Source organism: Leptopilina heterotoma, unplaced genomic scaffold (assembly GCF_015476425.1).
Source record: "Leptopilina heterotoma isolate Lh14 unplaced genomic scaffold, ASM1547642v1 Lhet_192, whole genome shotgun sequence".
Classification (NCBI taxonomy): Eukaryota; Metazoa; Arthropoda; class Insecta; order Hymenoptera; family Figitidae; genus Leptopilina; species Leptopilina heterotoma.
Window position 1 is genome coordinate 503,540 of NW_025110911.1, and position 24,939 is coordinate 528,478.

The 24,939-nt window shown below is 22.5% G+C and overlaps 1 protein-coding gene across 1 annotated transcript in view; it reads right to left on the minus strand.

Annotated features, from left to right (window-relative positions):
- Positions 1 to 23,457, minus strand: part of LOC122500971 (tachykinin-like peptides receptor 99D) — a 46,872-nt gene extending 23,415 nt beyond the window's left edge. The window contains exons 1-2 of the mRNA XM_043610162.1: positions 23,256 to 23,457; positions 14,559 to 14,709 (exon numbers count right to left, since the gene is read on the minus strand). Coding sequence (XP_043466097.1) covers positions 14,559 to 14,709; positions 23,256 to 23,452 — 348 coding nt within the window. The 5' untranslated portion in view covers positions 23,453 to 23,457. The remainder of the gene's footprint in view (positions 1 to 14,558; positions 14,710 to 23,255) is intronic.
- Between the last annotated feature and the right edge of the window lie 1,482 nt (positions 23,458 to 24,939).

Genomic DNA, 24,939 nt, shown 5'->3' on the forward strand with positions numbered 1-24,939 from the left:
TTTTAGGTCAAAGAAGAAAAAGTCAAAATAATAATGTTTTGGATGTTTTGGAATTAAGAAATATTTACTGTCAATTTATCAGCTGTGAGATAAAATAAAGAAGAGAAAATTTTCGATCCATATGTATATATATATATATATATATATATAGAAGAAGATAGAAAAATTCTTGAAGCGTAATGATAAAGATGTGTAGGTGGATTATTACGGTAGGATTGAGTTTATATTGGAAGAAATTAGAGGTACAAGGGTGCAAGAGAGTGGAGGGCGAATATAGGACTAGTGTATATGTTGGGTTCGCCTAATTACAAGTTATAGAGGAGCTTAACGTTTAAACTCCTTCACCAACCACACGCGGTTGCCTTCCGGCTTCACGGACGTTAATCCAGGACATCTTTAAAGACCACCCTTAAATCTAATTGGATTCCTCCTTTTTTTTTCTTTTCTTTTTTTTTTTTTTGACCAAAAAGAGATTCGTTCTCCAAAATCCATATTATACACACACTTACACACATTTATATATATTAGACCCTCTCGATTCCCTCTCTTGTTTATCTTTCAATCTCCTATCAACTATTCGTTTTTCTTTGCAAAATGTTTGTCTTCGATTAAGAACAAATTTCTCCTCAAAATGTATTTTCACTTGAAGAAAAATATAGTTTTTCTGCGCTAATTTAATAATTTCTTTAGTATATAAATATTATTTGTGAAAAGAAAATATTGTTTAACTATTAAAATCGATGATTAATTTTGTTATTTGGAAGAATTTTTCCTTTGCATATAAAAGAACGTCTGATTGAACATTGACTTTTACTACTGATTTCGAAATTAGGACTTTCGTGGAAAATATGATGTCTGACTGTTAATTGATTTTTACTACTGATTTCGAAATTATGATTATTAAGAAAGAAGATGTCTGACTATATATCGATTTTGACTACTGATTTTGAAATCTCTTATTATATTAAGTTGAAGAACGACCGACCGACCGACCGACCGACCCTAGCCGTATATATATGTATATCTTTTAAAAATAATATTAACACAAATGTATACATATTCACAATGTCACGCATGCGCAGTAGTGTTCTGTCAATGTTACGCATGCGCAGTAGTGTTCTGTCAATGTTACGCATGCGCAGTAGTGTTCTATCACTGTTACGCATGCGCAGTAGTGTTCTGTCAATATTACACATGCGCAGTAGTGTTCTATCACTGTTACGCATGCGCAGTAGTGTTCTGTCAATATTACACATGCGCAGTATTGTTCTGACAATATTACACATGCGCAGTAGTGTTCTATTAGTGCCACGCATGCGCAGTAGTGTTCTGTCAATATTACACATGCGCAGTAGTGTTCTGTCAATATTAGGCATGCGCAGTAGTGTTCTGTTAATATTACGCATGCGCAGTAGTGTTCTGTCAATATTACGCATGCGCAGTAGTGTTCTTTAAATATCAGGCATGCGCAGTAGTGTTCTATGAATATCAGGCATGCGCAGTAGTGTTCTATCAATGTCAGGCATGCGCACTATTGTTCTATGAATGTCAGGCATGCGCAGTAGTGTTCTATCAATGTGAGGAATGCGCAGTAGTGTTCTATGAATATCAGGCATGCGCAGTAGTGTTCTATGAATATCAAGCATGCGCGCATAACACCCACACATGTATACTCACACATATACACTAATCACATGTACATGTATACTCACACATGTTCATAAATTACATACACATGTATACTGCTCATATGCAGATATAAACTCCTACATATACACAAATCACATATATGTATAGATTTAATAAACGATTAATAATATAAATTGTTGAATTTTTTAAGGTTCGTTGATGCACGTAGTGTCTGTTGAAATTTTTTTAAATATACGTAAATACCTCACTCGCTAATGCTGCGCTGTCTGTGTTGTAATGGAACTTATTTATTTACTTGTGTATTTACTTATTTATTTCAGGGTTGCCACAAGACATCGATTTTAAAATTCCATGACTTTTCCAGGTTTTCCAGACCATTTCTTAAAAAATTCCAAACCAGAAATAAAATTGTTTTGGTATGTTTTTAGCTAATTACGACAAAAAGTATAAAATCCTTTAAGTAAATTGTTAACAAAATAAGTTATTAATTTTTAATTTCATTATTAACAAAAAATTAAGTTAAAATTTGTAAGGTTATTTGAGATACGCTCCGAAGAAAGATGAGGAGCAAATCTTTTTAAATTTAAAAATTTAGTTAAGTTTAGAATTTTTCACAATTATTAAACCAGTATTTTAAAAAGCATTTTAATAACATTTTATGAAACTGAAGTTACCTACGTTTATTCAATGACAATTTTTTCTTTGCTAATTATTTATTTTAATGTTAGAAGCCTTTTAAAAAATTTTAAAAGATCGAAGTCGGGGAAATTATTAATTTTGATTTTTTACACAGATTTTCGAAAAATCCATATATTATTTAAACAAAATTATTATTTCCTCACCTCATAAGCAATTTTTTCTTTTACAAATTATTTATTTTAATGTGACAAGTCATTTAAAAAAATTGTAAGAGGATCTAAGGAAGGCAAGGAAATTAGTGATTTTTAATTATTTTTTCGTAGATTTTCCAAATATCCCGAAATTTTAACTAAATTATTATTTCCTTGCTTCAGAAGCAATTTTTTTCGATTGCAATTTTTTAAAGGGCTTCTTACATTAAAAAACAATTAGCAAAAGAAAAAATTTTCATTGCATAAAAGTTGGTAGCTTCAGTTTCATAACATTTTGGGGTTTCTAAAATGTATTAATTTAAAAATTATTTAAAGGAAGATAGAGACCAAAAGAAACTAAAATTTAGAAATGCCATATTGATTTCAATTGTAAGCACTAAATTTAAAATCAAAAAGTTGTATGTCAACTTGAAAACTTGAAATTTTTACGACTCAAATACAAAAAATTGAGCTTTTAGTATCAGGCTTTATAAAATTCCCTGACAATTCCAGATTTTTCAGGTTTTCCATGACTGAAAAAAAATTCCATGACAATTCCGGGTTTCCCAGGTTTTCCAGGTCCGTGGCAACCCTGTATTTGTTTGGCAGACATCAACAATAATTTTTTAAATGGATAATCAGTGAAAAATGACTTATATTTCTGTAAGTTAGTGTTTCACTTCGATCCGCGAATTTCATTTTTTCGAGCGATTATTTGGTTATCGTCTTTGGTTTTCAAACGATCATCTTGTTTATTCTTTTGTTAATTGTCAAATCGTATCGTCTAATTTTCTAATTGTCATCGACCGAACTTCTCGACTGCTTCTCGACTTTCCCATAACTGACAACTAAAAATAATACAATAATAACCTATTTTTTGAAAAAAATCGATATCCAAAAACATTTAAATTCTTTTTTATTAATTCTATTAAAAACTAAAATTAAATTCATTTTAGTGAATTAAAATTATTATATCAAGTTAAAAATTAATTCAAGGTGTCTAGTGAATTATTATTTTTAAATTCCCGGACCAAAAATAAATATTCCCGGATTGATTTTTTAAAACAGCAATTACTATAAAATTTAAATATTAATACTTTTAATAAAGAAATTTTTAAGAAAATCAATTTTAAAAAGTCAATAGACATCTTTATTTAGAGAAATATATATAATATTACTTGTTATATATTACTTAATAAATCTATAACATTGTAATAGTTGGATCTAAATTTAAAATTAACCTACTTTTTTATTTTTCTATTAGTTGGGCTTTTTTGCGGAGTATTATTATTATTTTTAATTGTGTATTTAAATAATAAAAATTAAAAATAATTATTTTTAATTTTTATTATTAAAAAAAAAAGTTGTCTGTTCATTGAACAAGACCTACATGTCTTATAGTATTTTGGCCCCCTGAATACGAATATGAAGTCAGAATTGCTCCATCACCCTCTGTTTTCTTTTAAATCGAAAAAACTACCCTTAAGTCTAAAATTCAAGAATTAAAGTAAAAAAAAATAAAAACACGGCTTTCTTCGGAGTAGAAGAATATATTTATGCGTTTTCTTCTTTCAACAACTCAAATAATGTCAAAATTGCTCCACCACCCCTACTTTTTTTTAAATCGAAGAAAGTACCCTTAAATCTAAAATTCAAGAACTAAAGTGAAAAAAAATGAAATAACCGGTTTTCTTCGGAGTAGAAGAATATATTTATGCGTTTTCTTCTTTCAACAACAAATAATGATAAATTAACTCTGATTCTGCTTTTTAGTTATGAGAACAAAAATAAAGGAACGTATGCTTTTGCTAAAAACTAATTGTTTTTATTGTTGTTAGTATACTCTGGGTTCATACTTAAAGGGGTAGTTTTTTCAATATAAATCAATAAGAGGGTGATGAAGCAATGCTGATGCTTTTTTAAAAAGTACATAAATATATTCTTCTACTTTGGAAAAAACCTGTTATATCATTTTTTACTATAATTCTTGAATTTTAGATTTAAGGGCAGGGGGTGATGGAGCAATTTCGTCATTATTTCTAAATTGTTGAAAGAAAAAAACGCATAAATATATTTTTCGACTTCGCAAAAAAACTGGTTATTTCATTCTTTGACTTTAGTTCTTGAATTTTAGATTTAAGGGTAGTTTCTCCCATTTAAAAGAAACAGGGGTGGTGGAGCAATTTTGACATTATTTCTGAGAGGTTAAAGGAAGAAAACGCATAAATATATTCTTCTACTTCGCAAAAAAGTGGTTATTTCATTCTTTGACTTTAGTTCTTGAATTTTAGATTTAAGGGTAGTTTCTCCCATTTAAAAGAAACAGGGGTGGTGGAGCAATTTTGACATTATTTCTGAGAGGTTAAAGGAAGAAAACGCATAAATATATTCTTCTACTCCTAAGAAAACCGGTTATTTCATATTTTTTTACTTTAGTTCTTGAATTTTAGATTTAAGGGTAGTTTCTCCTATTTAAAAAAACAGGGGTGGTGGAGCAATTTTGACATTATTTGAGTTGTTGAAAGAAGAAAACGCACAAATATATTCTTCTACTCCGAAGAAAGCCGTGTTTTTATTTTTTTTTACTTTAATTCTTGAATTTTAGACTTAAGGGTAGTTTTTTTCGATTTAAAAAAAACAGAGGGTGCTGGAGCAATTCTGACTTCATATTCGTATTCAGGGGGCCAAAATACTATAAGACATGTAGGTCTTGTTCAATGAACAGACAACTTTTTTTTTGTGTGCCTGTGATTGTAATCATGCCTAAATTAAAAAAATTTAACATTTTTAGGTATAAAATAATTTTTTAATAAACATTAATAAAAATTTAGTTTTCTAAACATTATTCAAAAGTAGACGAAAGAACAAAGTTTTGTCCTCTTGATGTAATTTTTCTAAATTCAATAGATTAAGTTATAGATAATTAAAAATAAGTATACTTAGATTTCTTTGAATAATTTTTTAACACAATTAAATTTTTCAAATATGTCTACAATAGAAACCTTTTTGAATAGTTGAAATTGTGCAAAATTTAATTGAAAATAATTAATTTATTTCAAGTATTTTGTTACAATTTTTTGAAGAATTTTAATTGCAAATTTTGAAAATAATTGAATTACCAAAAATTTAAAAAAAATTTTTAAAGGTAAATTAGGATATAAGAATTATTTTAAGAAATTCAATTATTTTCGAAAAATAACATTATAATATTTTTAAAAACTAATATTATTAGAATTTTTTTATAGTAATTTTTTAAGATTTAATTATCTTCGAATAATGTAAATAAACATTTATGAAAATTTACTTCAATAAGACGAGCGAACATGACAGCTTGGTTATCAAAACAAAAAGAAAATCGTTTTTTGTTCGTTTCTCGGATCGTGTTGCTCGAATGAAACACTACTGTAAGTGTAATTTTCAACTGACTTTTAGTAAAATTATTTGTTTGACAGAAATTTACAATATTAATAAATAAATCACAATAAAATAATAATCAGTGAAGAATGACTGATATTTTAGTACTTTTCAACTGATTTTCAGTAAAATTCCACTGATTATGAATCCAAAGTCACTTTTTAAAAATACAAAATGGCGAATCCAGGATAGCGGACGAAAATGAAAGGTTTAGTAAGAGAATACGTAAAAATAACATTTCGTATAATGTACAATGACATTTTTTGTAAATGTCACTTCATAATTTTTGTCTTATTACACAATGATTTTAAATAAAATAATTTATATTTTTATAAATATTAATAATTGTTTACATTTTCTAACCACTATAAGGTTTTAATTTTGTAAATGTTCAAATTCTGGTTTAGAAAGAAAAATTTATATTATTATACAACTATATTGTCTAGACTTGCAAAAACCCAAAGTCTAGACTTTGTTGTAACAATATTGTTACAATATATATTGTAACAATATTGGTGACGGTGACATGCGTAAGAATAGTGCAGTAAAAATTTCAAAAAACACCCTGATCATTACCTACAGAAAATCCTATTAGTAAGAAAAGAATGGACGTATCTTCGCCCTTTTCTTACTAATTATTCAGAGAATCAGGCTAACATTCAAAATCTAACCTTCTAAGTTTAGTTATTTCAAAAAAATTATTTTATTGATGCAAATAAATATTTATTTTAATTAAAAACTATGCATTATTTAATCAAGTAATTTTTATAATTGATTTAAAGCAATATTTATTAAATTAAATTATTCTATTTAATTGACTTAAGTAATTTGTATTTGGTTCAAATAACTATTTAATAGATACCATAAATTAAAATATTTATGTCCAGTAAATATTTACTTAGTTCAAATAAAAAAAAAAAATAAGTAAAAACTAATAAGTTTAAATACAACCGAACGAGCGTTAGCGAGTGAGGTATATGTTGCTAGTTAGGATTAACAGAAAAAATGTCTGATTGCAAATGGACTTTCACTACTGATTTCGAAATTAAAATTAACAGAATAACTGCCAGATTAAAAATTGACTTTCACTACTGATTTCGACATTAAGATTCACAGAAAGAAAATGTCTGCCTGAAAATTGATTTTTACTACTGATTTTGAAATTAGGACTATTTAGAGAAAATATGTCTGACTGAAAATTGATTTCTACTACTGATTTCGAAATTAAAAGTAAAAGAAAAAAATCTAGCCTAAAAATTGACTTATTTCGACATTCACTTTAACAAGAAAAAGTTATTTGCCTTTAAACTGACTGATTACAACAATTTTTTTCTATTAAACGAAAATAAAAGTAAATTAATTTTAAAAAAAATTATAAAATATAATTTAACTATTTAAAAAATTTAAATCAACGTAAATAAAAATTCCTTTATCTTCACATGTTTGTGTTTATCTACTAATTTGTAAATTCCGAGAATTCGAAATAGAAATAATGTCTAACTAAGACGTACCTAAACTACTGATTCTTAATTAAGAAATAATAACTATTTATATAAAAAAATGTAAATTAAATTTGCTTTAAAATTTTTTTCTACAAAACTGTAGAAAAATATTAGAATATTTTCAGGTCTGACCAAAATTGACCTGTACTACTGAAACTTATTTAGAAAAATTATTATTAATAAGTGAAGCTGAAAATGAAATATTAGAAATTTTCTCCACAAAAAGGTAAAAAAATCGTCGGGTCTGACTAAAACTGATCTACACTACTGAATCTTAATTAAGAAATTTTTTTATTAACATAAGAAGCTGCAAATTAAATTTTAAAACAATTTAGTTTTGAAAAGGAAAAAAATGTTAAATGTATTCAGGTCTGACAAAAAACTGTCCTATACTACTAAATCTTTATTAAAAAATTTTCTTATTAACATAAGTAGCTGTAGATGAAATATTAAAATTTTTATCAACAAAAAGGTTAAAAATTAAAAAAAAACAATTGTCGGGTCTGACTACAATTTACCTATGCTACTGATTTCAACTTAAGAAAATTTTTTATTAACATAGAAGTTGCTTAGAAACTTTTCACTTTAACTCACAAAATATTACCCTTCACTCAAAATATTCTCACTTTCAATCGAAACATTTTCAATTTCACCCAAAACATTTTCACTTTCACCAAAAAAATATTTACTTTTACTGTCAATTAAAAAATTTTCACTTCCTATGAGAAAATTTTCACTTAGAATTTCACTCAAAGAATTTTCACTTTTAAAAGATTCTTAATTTCAATTTTGCCAACAAATTTTCATTTTCAATTTCACCCAAAATATTTTAACTTTCAATTTTACAAAAAATATTTCCACTTTCACTCGAAAAGTATTTTCACTTTGAATTTAACGCAAAATATTTTCACTTTAACTCAAAATATTTTAACTTTCACTTACAATAAAAACAATTCCACATAAAATTTTACAGAAAATTTTTTTTATTGAAAGTAAAATGTTTTTCTGGCGAAATTGAAAGTGAGAATTTTTTTAGTGTAAATGAACACTTTTTAAGTGAAAGTCAAAATTTTTTGTTTGAAAGTGAAAATATTTTAGGTGTAATTTTAAGTGAAAATATTTTTTGTTGAAATTGAAAACAAAAATTTTTGTTGGTTAAATTAAGAGTGAAAATTTTTTTTGAGGGAAATTAAATGTGAAAATTTTTTAAGTGAAAGTTACGTGAACGCACTCCTGAACTAGTAATTTTTGTTTAACGAAATAAAAATATTAAAAACAATTAAATATTTTGTTACTAATAAAAGAAGCTCTAAAATTCTATACTGCAAGTTTTTGTTTTCAAAATGATAAAAAAATAATTATATACTCACAGGTATAATGAATATATAACGGTATTTTTCGTCTTCAAAAAGTAAACATTTATTTATATATTCACAGGTCTGACTAAAAATGACCTGCACTACTAATTCTCAATAATGAAAAATTATTATTAATAGAAAAAAACTGTTGAATAAATATTGTAATTTTTTATCTAGAAAATAGTAAATAAATAGTTAAATAATGCCGTCTGACTAAAATTGATCTAAACTACTGATTTTTGATTAAGGTAAATTTACTTTCTTATTAATGAAGAAAATTCTAAATTAAATAATAAAATTTTTGTTCATATAAAGGTAAAAAAATATTTATATATTTCAGGTCTGACAAAAACTGATCTATACTACTGAATCTTAATTAAGGAAAATTTTTATTTTTCTTAAAAATACTGTTGATTAAATTTTAATAAAATTATCTATAAAACTATATTTTTAAAAATAATGAAATATTTCTATGCCTGACTGAAACTGACCTATACTACTGAATCTTAATTGAGGGAAATTTGCATTTAACTAAAAAATACTGCTGATATAAATTTTAATATAATTATCTATAAAAATATTTTTAAAAATAATTACATATTTCTATGCCTGACTAAAATTGACTTATACTACTGATATTGTTGAAAAAATAAAAAAATTTAAAGTTTATGTAAATTTAAAAAAAATATTTAGAAAAATTTGAGAAAAAATTTGGTTACTGTCAATTGCGCTTTTTTCTCTTTTGACTTTTGTCGAAATGAGATAAACGTCAATTGTGCGGTAAAAGCTCTTTCGAATAAAAGAACCTTTAATTAAATAGGTTGATGTATAGGAAGCACTTTGTTTTCATAATGAAACGCTCTTTTTTTTCTTCTTTTTCTTCTTCTACTTCTTCTTAAGATCTGCGCAAAGATCTTGTCGACATGGCAGCAGAAGCAGCAGCAGCACTTCGGAGAGAGATGAGGAAAAAAAAATTAAATGATTTCTTCAATATCTGGGAGGAGCAAAATATATATAGAGGTCGTTCGCGTAAAGAGATAGGGGTTTTATTCAATTATGCAGGAAATTGATGTCACTTCTCCAAGGAGTGATTTTGGCTGAGAAGAAAGACAAGCCTTTAATGATCTTTTTTTTTTTTTAAATCGTCAAGCCAACATTTCAAATTTACGGCCTAAGGAATAATGTAGGATAAGTTTTTTTTTATATATAATAATTACATTATTTTTAGTAATTAAATATTTTTTGACTGACTAAAATTGACCTGTACTACTAGTTCTTAAAATATGCCATTATTTTTCAGTACTCTGTCTATAGTTTAATATTTAAATAATAATTATTATAATACTGAATCTTAACTTAATAAACATGTAATAATTCCAAAAAAAAATTGTTAACCGAAAATTAAAAAACAAGAAAAATAAATTGAATATAGTTTATTTTTAATAAAATTTTTTTAGTTTATTTTACTTTTGTTCGGGAAATACAAGGAAGAAAATGGTTAACAATTTTATTAATAAATTATATTTTGTGAGGGCGCAATCATAAAATTTTATGTTACCACTTAATCAAAAGATGAATATTCAATTTGGCAGCGCTATACATGAATATTTTGAATTATTATTTCAGCTAAATTGTAAAAACGTTAATTAAAAATAGTTATTCTCATTTCGTTTATGGAGAGCAGTGTGTTATATTTCGAGTGGAAGGGAAAATACAATGGGTTTTTGTCATTTTGAAAAACGAGATGCAATGTCGATTTTGAAATTGTTAGATTATCACCGCACATGTGATAATAAAGTATATATTCGTTATTATTTATAACGTATAGGAAAATAAGTCCTTTTGGCATTACAAATCCAATCAACTATAAACTACAAATAGATCATGATAATGCATGTTTCTGAAATGCGATATACAAATTATTTTCTTCAATATTTTATTACTATTATTATTATTATTATTATTATTATTATTATTATTATTATTATTATTATTATTATTATTATTATTATTATTATTATTATTATTATTATTATTATTATTACTATTATTATTACTATTATTAACACTTTATTGTTTTTCATTATAAAGAAATAAATAGATAAAATAAAATAATAAATAAAAATTATTAATTATTGTCTCTTTTATTATAAATAAATAAAAAAAAGACTACTACTGCTTATCTTAATTAAGAAAAATTGTTATAAACTAATTAAAGCAAGTAGTTTAAATATTGAAACTGTCTGACTAAATAAATAAGAAAATAAAAAATAAGAAAAAAAATAAGAAAAAATAAGAAATAAGAAAAATTATTATTAATAAATGAAGCTGTAGATTAAATATTTAAATCTTTTATCCTCAAAATCACAATGTTGAAAAAAGTAGTCAAGTATTTTTAGGTCTGACTAAAACTGACACCTATACTACTGAATTTTTATGGAGAAAAATTGTTATTAATATAAGAAGCTGAAAATTAAGTTTTAAAATATTTTAGCTTCAAAATGGTATTAAAAAATTTAAATATTTCTTTGTCTGACAAAAACTGACCTATACTACTGATTTTTAATTAAGAAAAATTATTATTAAGAACTAAAGATCTAGATTAAATATGAAATTGTTTTTTTTTGAAAAAGTTGTGAAATTAAATAAATAATTCAACAACAAATGTGATATCCAGCTGATAAAAATTTTGAGAATTAGAAAAAATAAATTTAATCCTTTTTTTCTCGAATTTTAATTGTTTGACAACGTACGGGTGAACCTGCTACAAGTGAAAAGTTAAAATAAAAATTTATATCCTTAAGAATGTTGTTAAGCAACATTTCAGCAACAATTCAGGATATTATCAGATGATAAAAATTATTATAATTTAAAAAAATAAATTTCTTTTTCACAAATAAAAAAAAAATGGAACATAAAAAGAAATAAAATCTTCATAGAAATTTAATTAATTTCAATAATTTATCAAAATTAAATTATTTTCAATATCTACTATTTCAATAAAATTTCACAAAAGAATTTAATTATTCAAAAAGAAATATTAAAATTCGTCTCAATAAGAATATAATTGTTTTGAAAAGTAATAAAATTCTTTGCAGAAATTCAATTATGGTTAAAAGTTTGAAAAAATTCTCTTCTAAATTTCAATTATAAATAATAAAATTTTTCTCCAAAATTCAATGATTTTCAAAAATTTTAATAAAATTCTTTGCAAAATTTCAATTATTTTCAAAAATTTTCTTTATTTCAATCAAATTTTTCACAGAGATTCAATTATTTTCATTACAATTTTAATCTAATTTCTCAAAAAATAAAAACTATTCTTAAAAATGTTATTAAAATTTGTTAAAAAAAATTTTAGTTACATATTTAAAAATTTGTTGATAAAATTATTTTTAAGAGTTCAATTTAAAAAAAATTCAATTCTTTAATAAATTATTTATTTTTGTATTTAAATAATTTTGAATTCTCGTAAAATTTCCTAATAAAAAGTGATTTAAATATGAATTTCAGTTAAAATTTATTAGATAATAATAATCGAATACTAAACTCTTTAAATTTGAATTAGTAAAAATGTTTTTAATTTGAATTAGTCACTGACTTTTTGCTTTTAAATTAGCAGATTTTACTAAATAAATAGTAATTTCTTCTAATTTATTAGTGAAATTTACTAATTCAAAAGCAAAAAGTCAGTCACTAATTCCAATTGGTAAACATTTTTACTAATTCAAATTTAGAGAGAAAGTATGATGGCGTGAATTTTTAGAAATAATTTAATTTTGAAATGGTTTCAAATTATAATCTTTGAATATTTGAATTTTTCATACTTTCATAATTTTCATACTAAAAATTGAGTAGATTTAAATTTTTCGAAAAAGTTTAATTGAATTTTTTTAAAATTTATTTGAATTAATTTTTAATTAATTTTAATTTTAATTATTTTATAAAACATAAAGATATCGATTGCTCCGAGTCGAAGACTCGGAATGATCGATTACTTCATGTTTTATAACAATTTTTTATAAGTTGTTTAATTTCAAAAAGGTTTGAATTTAAATCTTTTGAAGAATTTTTATTCTTAGGGAAAAATTATAATGACTAATTATTTAATTTTGTAAAATATAAATGTGGTTTTAAAAACCTGGAAAAATTCCAATCTTTTAGCCTCTGGAAAACTTGGAAAAGTCATAGAGAATTTGATATGAGCAAAATCGGATAAAAAAATACAAATCGAATATCTATTATATTGATGTGTATGGAATATATTATTATATCTGTTGTGCATATTTGTACAATGAATGACAATAATGTAATAAAAAATTTGATCTTTTTATGGGCATAAAATATATATATATATATATATATATATATATATATATATATATATATATATATATATATATATATATATATATATATAATATAAGATTTCTTAGTTTATCCTCATAACCGGAAATGTTCACAATGTTTCGTGACCCGAATAAAAGTTTATTTTGAAAATTTACGACCCGAATCTACCGTTCAGCAATTTATGTCATATTCTTCATATTATAACTGTACAATTTATATTTCATCTATTATTTATTTTTTTTTAATTATAATTATAAAATTTTTTTATATAAATGAACTTTTTTTTTTCTTCTCTGTATTAATATTTGGAAGTATTAATATTTGTTCTAATTTTAATACTTTTTATTTAATTTTTTTTAATAGTTTACTCCTTAATTACTTATTTAATTTTTACAAATTTAATTTTTATTGATATAATTTTTGTTTTTTTTCAATAAAATTTTCTTCTTTAATTTTTACACAAACTATATTAATATTTTTAAATTTTTAATTAAATATTTAATTTTAATAAATATTTTTAATTTAAAATAACTTTTTCTAATATTTTTTAAAAATATTTTTACTATTTAATTTTATTTTTAGTTTCTGATTATAATTGAGGGATATTTTTTAATATAAAAATTGAATTTAGAAGAAGACGTTCCTTCTGTCTGTCAAGTAGAATAAGATTTGAGAATTGAATGAATCCTCACTGACAGCATAAGTGAATCCTTCTTGACAATTCTCTGCATGGATTCTCTTATCTTCAAGTTGCATTCGCGACTGCTAACATCGAAGGAAATTGCGCATAGAATTTAATTAATCGACTCAATTTATAGAGATTCATTTTGCACGTCAAATTGTCATTTCATTGATTATAGGTCAAGAATCAAGGTCAAGTTAATGAAATCGAAAAGAAAACACACGTGTTTCGAAGAACTTAAAGCAGAAGATAGAGAATAAAAACCGATTTTTCGAATTTTATTTATTTAATAATATTGACTCCATCTTTCATAAATTTGAAATTTTTATTTATTTATTCAGTTTTCATATTTTAGAATATTTATTTTATTGTATTATAATTTTAATATTATAATTTCTCATATTTTAATTGTAATATTAATATTAACACTAAAATACTATTATTATTTTTATCATTAACTTTTATTGTTAATTTTGTTATTGATTTTTATTGCCATTGTTAATATTTAGTCGCATTTATTTATTTATGTATTTATCTACTTATTTAATTAAATGTATAAGATAAAATTATTAAATTAAAGTACGTTTTTCGTTGAAATTAACGAAATGGAAAATTATTTACAGGAAATTGATAAATGTTTTGACTGAATGTATAATAAAATTAATTAATACTTTGTAAATAAGGTCGTAGTTAATTAATGAATAGAATTCTAATTAATAATAAGGATGAGAAAGTTAACAAAGTAAAGGCAAAGTAAATAGAACGAACTTACCCTTCTTTTACTCTTTATATTATCTAATTGTCTCTGGGTAGCTTCCCCGATACTTTGTGAGCCCCACAATTCCAAGCCAACCCTTGCGTACGTGAAAGTCATCGAACCAATTGGTAAAAAGTACGTAAGAATCATAAAAACTACATTGTATCTGTAACAGAATTTTATTTATTTTTTAGTTTTATAAACATATAAAATTGGCTAAAAAATAAAATAGAAAATATTTTTAAAAAATACAAAAGATACAAAAAAGTATTGAAGAGAATGAAGAAAAAATAATAAATAAAAATACTCAAAGATACAAAAAAAATTTGGAAAATGTAGAAAGAATTACAAAAAGAAAACTAAAAAAATAAAAAAGACAAAAAATATTTTTAAAAATACAAAAGATACAAAAAAATACTAAAAGAATTGTAAAAATAATACTAAAAAAACTACAAAACAATAAAAAATAATACTAAATTAAATAACACGATTAAAAAAATACAAATAATACAAAAAGAATACTAACATAGGAATTTAAATTTCCATAAAATTTTTCAAAAAAGAAATCAAATTATTTACAAAAATTTCAATAAAATCCTTCCCAAGAATTCAATTATTTTTACAAGTAATAACATTTTTCACATGAATTCAATTATTTAAAAAAAATTGTAATAATATTCTTTCTAAGAATTCAATTATTCTCCTAAATAATAAAATTTTTCATAGGATTTCAATTATTTTCAATACAGTTTTAAATAAATTCCTCGAAAAATTTAATTATTTTCAAAATTTTTTTGCAAGAATCCAATTACATTTCACAAATATAATGAAATTATTCGTTGAAATTCAAATATTTTTAAAATCTACTATTTTAATAAAATTTCATAAATGAATTTAATTATTTAAAAAAAAATGTAATAAAATGCGTTTGAAAGAATTCAATTATTTTTCATAAATAATACAATGTTTTACAGGATTTCAATTATTTAAAAATAATTCTTTAAGAGAATTTAATTATTCTCCTAAATAATAAAATTCTTCACAGGATTTTAATTATTTTTAATCCAATTTTAAGTAAATTTTTCGAAAAATATTATTATTTTTTGAAAAATATTCAAAATTCAATTATTTTTGAAAATTATATAATGCTTTTAATATTCAATTATTATGTAAAAATTTTAGAAGGAAATTAATTTTTAAATCAATTTTTATTAGAAAATTCTACGAGAATTCAATTATTTAAATACAAAAATAAATAATTTATTGAATAAATGAATGATTTTCAAAATTGAATCCTCATAAAGAATTTTATCAACAAATTTTTAAATAATTGAAATTCTATAATGAGTTTTATTATTCGTGAAAATATATGAATCTCGGTAAAAAATTTTATTACCTATTTATGAAAATAATTTAATGTTTACTTTGAATTTTATCAACACTATTTTTAAAATAATTGAAATCTTTGGAAAAATTATATTATAAAATAATAGATAGTGAAAATGATTAAATTGAGAAAAATTTTTCAAAAATAATTGAATTTTGGAGAAGAATTTTTATTATTTTTAAAGATAATTCAAATTTTTACGTGTCATTTAAAAATTTTTTTTTGAACATAATTGAATTTCTGCCAAGAATTTTATTACTTTTGAAAAAAACAAACAAAAAGAAATACAAAAGAATAAAAGATACATAAAAGTACTAAAAATAATGCCGAAAAATACAAAAAGAATAATACAAGAAATATTTTTAAATTAGTTAAAATTTAAATAAAAAATATTTAAATAAAAAACGAAAAATATAATAATATAATAAGAAAATAAAAAATATTTAAATAAAAAAGAATTTAGAAAACACACGTTTTTGTTTTTTAAATTATGGCGCGGACATCCTTGCGATAATTATGTGATGATAATAAATGGAAAAAAGTTCCCATCGATTTTCAACTTTACCCTAATTTTACTTTTTAAAGGGTAAATGCACGTGATGACCCAACTTCCATTTTTCTTCCAACATTCAATACCAAATGTGATTAATCGACATTTCAGAAAAAAAGGAAAAAAAATCCTTTTCTCACATTTCACATTTACTTTCGTTAATTACAAATTTTTAGCTTTTATATATTTATATAAAAAAAAGTTCTATTAGTTTTAGTGGTGGATATTTTTTTAAAAGAAAAGTTTCTTTTTTCAAGCAAAAAAAAAGAGAGAGATAATTGGCATAAAATATTGTGATTTCTGGGAGAAAAATATTTCTCGACTTTTTGTGTATAAAATGGACAAAAAAAGAAAGAGAAAAAAAATTCAAATTGTGTATCTCTGAAAAAAAGAAGAAAAAAGTTTCTTTAAAGTTTAAAATATATATGTATATATTACTATATACTATATATATTCACATTTTATTTTCTTTTCTTATATTGCGAAAGTATGACTTGATAGGGGGGTTTGAGAATTACGCTACTGACCTCCTTTAAATGCATGCATGCCAGCTCTCAGTAGAAACAACACAGTTTACGTCAGACAATAATAGAAGGCCACGACAAGTTGTTGAGGAGCTTTACGAAAATACTACTACCGTCTTTCATTCAAATTTCCTCTACCGTATTTATTTTTATATTCCAACTGTTATTATTTCATAATTATATAATTATATTTATAAGAAATCTAATTAAAGGTAAACAATTTTTATTTATTAACAAATATTAATATGACTATATTATTTCAGACGTAACAAAATAGTTGTAGAATAATATCAAAATGTTTTGAGTAATTTCAAGTTCGTGAATAAATAAGAAATTCAACCTTCAATATTCAATTGTTGATTTTCAGTTCTATTTTCGACTTTCGCTATGGTTATAGTTTGAATTATGATTAATTAATTCTTATTTTGATTAAACATATAATTTTGTATGAAATTAAATTTAAATCTTAATTTTCAAAATTTGTAATTTTAGCAGCAATTAAGTTTTAATTTAAATTAAGTGATTATAATTTTGATTATTCAGTTGTTATCGTAATTATTTAAATGTAGTCTTAAACATATCTGAACAACTGATTTTTAATTAAGAAAAAGGCTCATAAAGAAAAACAAGATGTAGATTAAATATTAAAATAAAATTGTTTATTTTCAAAAGTATATATATATATTTTTTTCAAAATTAAATATTTTCAGGTCTGACTCACATTTATCTATACTACTGAATCTTGATAGGACAAATTATTTGTAATATAAGAAATTGTGGAATAACTAATAAAATTTTTTTTCTTTAAGAAATAAAATATATTTCCAGGTCTTACTTAAACTGACCTATACTACTGAATTTTAATTGAGAAAAAAAGTTGCTAGTATAAAAAACTGCAAATTAATTTTTATAATAAATATTTTATCTTGAAAAAGATGAAAAATATTGAAATATTTCTGGTCTGACTAAAACTGACCTATACTACTGAATCTTAATTAAGGAAAATTATTATTAATAAACAATTATTGAAACTGTAGTTAATATTAGAATTTTTATCAACAAATTAGGTTACAAAGAAGAAAATACATAATTTTAGGTCTGACTAGAACTGTTCTATACTACTGAATCCTGACTAAGAAAAATTCTTATTAATAAATGAAGTTGTAGATTAAATATTAGAGTTTCTATCCACAAAAAAGTAAAAAAAAATAAAAATATTTCTCGGTCTGACTAAAACTGGTCTATACTACTGATTCTTAGTTAAGAAAAATTATTATTATTACTAATTAATGCTGAAGATTAAGTAAAAAAATTGTTTATCTATGAAAAAGGTGATAAATTAAATAAATATTCCCAGGTCTGACTAAAACAAACCTATACTACTTATTCTTAATTCTGAAAAATTATTGTTTATAAAAAAAGATGTATAGAGATTAAATATTAAAATTTGTTAATCTTGAAAATCAGACTAGTAATAAATTAATTAAATATTACCAGGTCTGACTAAATCTCACTAATGCTCTTAGATTTTAATTAAGAAAAATTATTAATTTATAAATGAAGCTGTAGATCAAATATTATATTTCATTTTCAAAAAGGTTAAAAATAGAAAAATAAATAGGTATTATTAAAGTTAAATATTTCTTAGTTTGACAAAAACTGACATATACTACTGATTTTAATTAAAAAAAACCTGTTATTAAGAAATAAATCTCTAAATTAAATATTGAATATTGTTCAGTTTCAAAAAGTTGTGAAATTAAATAAATAATTCAAGGTATGATTTAAATTGACCTATTACTGAATCTCTTAATTAAGAAAAATTATTATTAATAGAAAAAGCCGTAGATTAAATGTTATAATTTTTATCAACAAAAAGGTAAAGAAATAAACATTTTCAAGTCCGACTAAAACTGACCTATACTACTGATTTTAGTGATACAAAATTGTCATCAATATAAGAAGCTCTACATTAAATTTAAAAAATATTTTAGCTTTAAAAAAGTAAGCAAAAAGTTATATATTTCCAAGTCTGACAAACATTGACCTACACGACTGAATCTTGATCAAGGAAATTATTGTTTTTAATAAAAAAAAAATCTGTATATTAGCTGTTTAAACTTTATATTTACAAAATGGTGAAAAAAATTACAAATACTTCCACGTCTGACTAAAACTGACCTATACTACTGAGTCTTGATTAAGAAACATTGTTATTAATAAAAGAAACTTTAGAATTAATATTGCAATTTTTAATTAAATAAAAATAAAGAAATACTTCCACGTCTGACTAAAACTGATCTTTACTACTGATTCTTGATTTGAAAAAATTGTTATTAACATAAGAAACATTAGAATAACTATTGCAATTTTTATTTAAAAAAAATAAAAAAATATTTCTTGGTCTGACTAAAACTGACCTATACTACTGGATCTTAATTAAAAAAATTTGATATTAATATAAGAAACTGTAAATTAGGTGTTGAAATTTTATTTACAAAAAGGTAAAAATTATTTAAATACTTAAAAGTCTGACTGAAGCTGACTTTTACTACTGATTTCTAATTAACTAAAATAATTATTAATAAGATAACTCTCTGGATTAATTATATTTAAGTCCTTCATCTTTAAAAAGGTAAATAAATAAATGAATTTAAATTTTGTTAATAATAAAATATTATGTTTATTAACCATTAAAAATTGTAATTACTTTATTGTAATTTTACAAAGTTTCGAAATAAAAAGCGCACTAGCAATAAATGTTTGAAAAAAAAAATTCAAATACAAGCACACTTGTATAATAATTACTATAAAGAAGGACGTACTTGAAACTCTAACTGCCGGATTTCGTTATAATGAAACTCTTGGTACTTTGAAAATAATAAAATCGTCAAAGTAGTAAAAAAAAAAAAAAAAAAAAAAAAACAAGAAGTTGGGGAGAAAAATCTATGATGCTTATATTGAAGTTACAGTAAGAGTATAATAAGATTTGAGAAGATATTGCGCTATTTATACTAAAGCTTTGAAATCCGTTTCACATTTCAAGATTTTCGTCTCTCCCTCACTCTCTTTCTATTTCTCTCTGTTTCACTCTTGCACACAGTATAACTGAGTTTAATTTACATTAAGCCAATTCAAATCCATTGCTATCAGAATGCTCAGTGTATACAGCTTCTTATCACCGGGGGAATAAATTAAAATGACGATAATGAAATTGCGGTTAAGTACGTAAATGGTTTGTATATGAAAATCAACAATATGCTTTGCTTTTATCAAGAGTTTGATAATTAATTATTCCCGCATTTGGCTTATCTTTCCATTTTGTCAATTAATTATTGTTATTACTCATTTTGTCAATATAATTATTACTTTCAATTACAATATTTGACATTATCTCATATTGTAAATTTAATTATTATTAATCGAACAGAGATTTTTAATAGTTTACTGAAAAATTATGTAAAAAGAAATTATTTCAAAAAATTGTAAAAGAAATTATAACAAAAATTATATCAAGATTTATTTCAGAAACAATTAAAAAACTGATGAATACAAAAATTACTCAAGAAACTAGTACAAAAATTATTACCGAAAGAATTTTAAAAATTGCTAACAAAAATTATTTCGAAAATACTTATTATTATAAAAATTATTTTAAACTAAAAATAAAAATGAATTCAAAAATTATTATACAAAAAATTATTACAGAAATTATTTATAAACTCATAACAAAAATTATTTTAGAAATTAATAGAAAAATTATTAGTACAAAAATTATTTAAAAATTGTTGAAAAAAAAGTTTTTAAATAAAGAGAATTTATATACATTACAATTAAAAGTTGCATTTATTTTTATGTCTGTAATAATATATATTTTTTTCCCCGGCAAAATTGAAAAACTTTTCACATTTTAGTTTAGAGCAAAAATTTTTACGACTTTTTCGAAAATTGAATTCTCCTAGGAAGTGCGATCTCTGGACGTATTCAGTTTTGTAATATTATTTATTATTATCATAACAAAAATGTTGAAATGCTGTAAAGCTCTCGATTATTCAGGCGTATAATATATTGAATGGAAAAATTATGTCCGTTTTCCAGAATTGAACACATTGAATAATAAAGGTAATAAAATTATTTATTTTATGCTCGGAACATATTACAATTCAAAAATTGTATACAGTACAAAAAAATTTATCTTTAGTTATTTCTTTTTTAAAAAAAAATTTAATTTCTGCTCTTTTCATTTACGTTGATAAATTATTTTCAATTACAAATTTTTCTGTTGAATTAATTTTTTTTAAGAAACTACTTAGTATAGCTTCACTTTTCTTTTAAGTAGTTAACTTTTTTTTTATCAAACAAACTTCTTTTTTACTTTTTTTAAATAAATTAATTAGTGTGTTTTTCTCCCTTCGTTTAAAAGTTATTGAATTTTTTTTTCTCAATTGAAATATTTTTACTTATTTAGAAAAACTATTTAGTTATTTTTCTTTTTGGTCTGTTCAATTTTTTTTTTTATAAACTCTAAAAAAATTTTTTTCTTCAATTCGCTGACACATTTAAAATACAAAAGATTGAATGAATTATTTATTTAAAAACGGTAGTTTGATAAACAAAAATTGTTTTATAAAAAATTATTGGGTCAGTAGCGTCTACAGTAAATAAATGAAATTGTATAAGAGGTAATTATTTTATAAAGCATTTTTGTATAAAAAATATTTATTTATATTGTTTATATGATATAAAATTATTTAATACAAAATTAATTTATACAAAACTTAATTAATAAAAACTATTTAATAAAAAATTATTTTATGAAGAATTATTTTATAAAAAATTATTTTATAAAGAATTATTTAATAAAATAATATTTTTTAAAATATTATTCAATAAAAAAATATTTTCTAAAAAATATCTTTAATAATAAGTAATGAAATAATACAAATTTTTAATAATTAATATTTTAATATAAAAATATTTTAAAAAGAAAAAATATTTCAATATATGAAAATATTTAAAAAGGAAAAAATATTTTAATATAAAAATTGTTCATTAAACCTCCAGTTCTATATTAGTTTTAGTAAATATAAAGGATTAGAATAAAAAAAAATTGTATGTGAAATAAATCAAATTAATGCGAAAGTCCTTTAAAATGTGACTCACCATATGGTGCCGTCGTTTTATTAAAAAAGTTTCCTTTGTTGGGTAAAAGAATGTAAACTGCATCTTGATTTACATTTACGAGAGAATATTTATAAGGTAAAAAATGTAGAATTTTATTTTAATGACAGATTTCGGATTTTTTTGGTATTTTTAATTATTAATTTCATGTGAGCTTTTTTTTATCTTTTTTTATGTTCGTCTCTAATTTATAAATAATCTTTCTCTATATTTAATTTTATTCAACTCAATACTTTTTTTTATTATTAAATAAAAGTTTAACCACTGTTATTTTATTATTATTTCTGTTATTATTATTTTAATACACATGGGCACAAAAGAGAAACTATTTTGAATTTGGGTCACAATGGAAGATCAGGAATGAACCTTTGCAATTACCGCAAAATGGAATAGGTAATTACAAGCTGATTACAATGTAAACCTTTGATTGTTAAGGAATCCTCTCTATCGATAGGGGAAATAATCACAAATAAATATTTTATTGCTAATTTTTATTATTTTTAAATATTTTTCCACAGTTTTTATTTTTTACTGTTTTTCTCTACTTTACTGTTTTATTATTTTTATATTAATATTATTTATTATTAATGATATTTTGTTCTAAAATTTTTAGATAATAAATAGTAATTTAAATTATTCTAAAGTATTGAAATTAACAAAAATTTAAATTTTAAAGTCTATTAAAATAATAAATAGTATACTAAATATTTTTATTTTTGATAATAATTAAAATTATTCTAAAATATTGAAATTGACAAAAAATTAAACTTTAAAGTTTATTAAAATTGTTTCATTTTTACGAGAAATGAATTAAATTTAGAAATTAATCATTCAGAAAAAAAAATGTCTTTGCAATTTTTTTTTGCTTCTTACTTTTCAACATTTTATTTTCTTTGTTCTTAAATTTGAATTTTTACAAAGAAAATATGTAGAATATTCTATTTATGATTTGGATAATAATTTTTTATTACTATTTTTAATTTGGAGAATAATTTTTTTCTCTTGATAAATGTGGGAATAAAAAATTGTTAAATACAAGGGAGGAGAGTACTTAAAAGAACGATACTTACAAATATTCACCACTTTCATTCGGCCATTGACTATAACATATCACTCGAACTTCTCCATTTGTGAAGGTATGTGTAAAGGTTGTAAAGAAAAGTAACATGGGAAGAGATAAAACAGCTCCCACGATCCAAATGGCAATTGCTATACATAGAGTGGTTCTTCTTCCCAAGCGAGGTTTCAGAGGATTCATTATGGCCATGTACCTGTGAACAATGAATTTTCATTTATTTTCATTTATTTTTTCTTACATTTTATTCCATTTCAAAATTTTTTTACTTTCAGAAATTTAAATTTAAGAAATTATTTATAATTTCTTTGCCAAGCAATGCGAGTATAGTGTAAATATTGCGAGAAATACAAATTTTTAATATGTGAATATTGTGAATAATTCAAATACTAATATTTAATAATACTAATAATATTTTACAATTTTTATTAATAATAATATTTTATTTTGTTTATAGACTATATGTTTTTAGTAATTAAAATAATGATAATAATGTAAATATTGAGTAAATAATGAAAATAATAATGAATGTATAATGCAAATAATTCTGTAGACAAATAATTTTGTATAGTATTTTGTTCAAAGAAAAGTTTTAATTGGAACAGCTGAAAATTTTACTATATTAGCAAATTTTCTTTTTTGTTATTTTAATTAAAACTTTTGCTATTCAAGAGAAATTTATCGCTGTTTCAAGTAAGACATTTTTTTCGGCGTAAAAAGAAGTATAAATCCTTCCTATACAATTTTCATAAAAACACCCTTAAGGGCATGTGACATTACGCGTAATTGGGCGTGATATTAAAAAATCTCTCAACAGTTTAACTTTAATTTTACAAATTAGAAGCATTTTATATTACTTTCCATCATTTTTGATGAAAAAAATTTCGATTTTAATATTTTGTATTTTCCTTTAATTATATAAGTCATTATATCTTCTATAAGAAATGGATGATTAATAATTATTTATCTAACATATTGAGTTATATAATAATCTCCTTATTTTCAATCTTAATCTACAACGTATTAAGTGTAAATTATTCTGAATTATTAACGAAATAGTGTTGCGGGTGAAAATAAACTTTGCTATATATAATATTGTAATCTGATATACACAGGTATCATACACCTGCTGGGATATTTAAGCCCGGAACTGTTTAAAATTCACTGACTAATCTTCGGGATTTACTAGTGTGAATAATATATACATAAGATTTTGAGATTCTTATCGTTAAGAATTCATCAAAATAAAGATAAAAAAAAAGAAAAAAATTGTAGAAAAAGATATTACGATTTTTTCGTCTATTAAATCTTTTTGTCTATAATATATTTAGAAATAATTGTTTTCTTTACAAAAAAAATTAGTTATTATTGGATTCAAATGTTCTGAAAAGAAATTTTTTTAATAGTTTTGAAAGTATTGCCAAACATTTTTTTTTACTACTGAAACTAATATTAAATGGGTCTGACTAAAACCTACTTCCACTACTGAAATTAAAATAAAACATTTCTGACTATAAATTACTTTTACTATTGAAACTAAGATTAAAATAGTCTGACTAAAACTTACTTTTACTACTGAAATTGTTTTTAAATATACTAACTACAGCTTAATTTTACTTTTGAAACTAATATTAAACAAGTCTGACTAAAACTGTCTTTTACTACTAAAACTAACATTG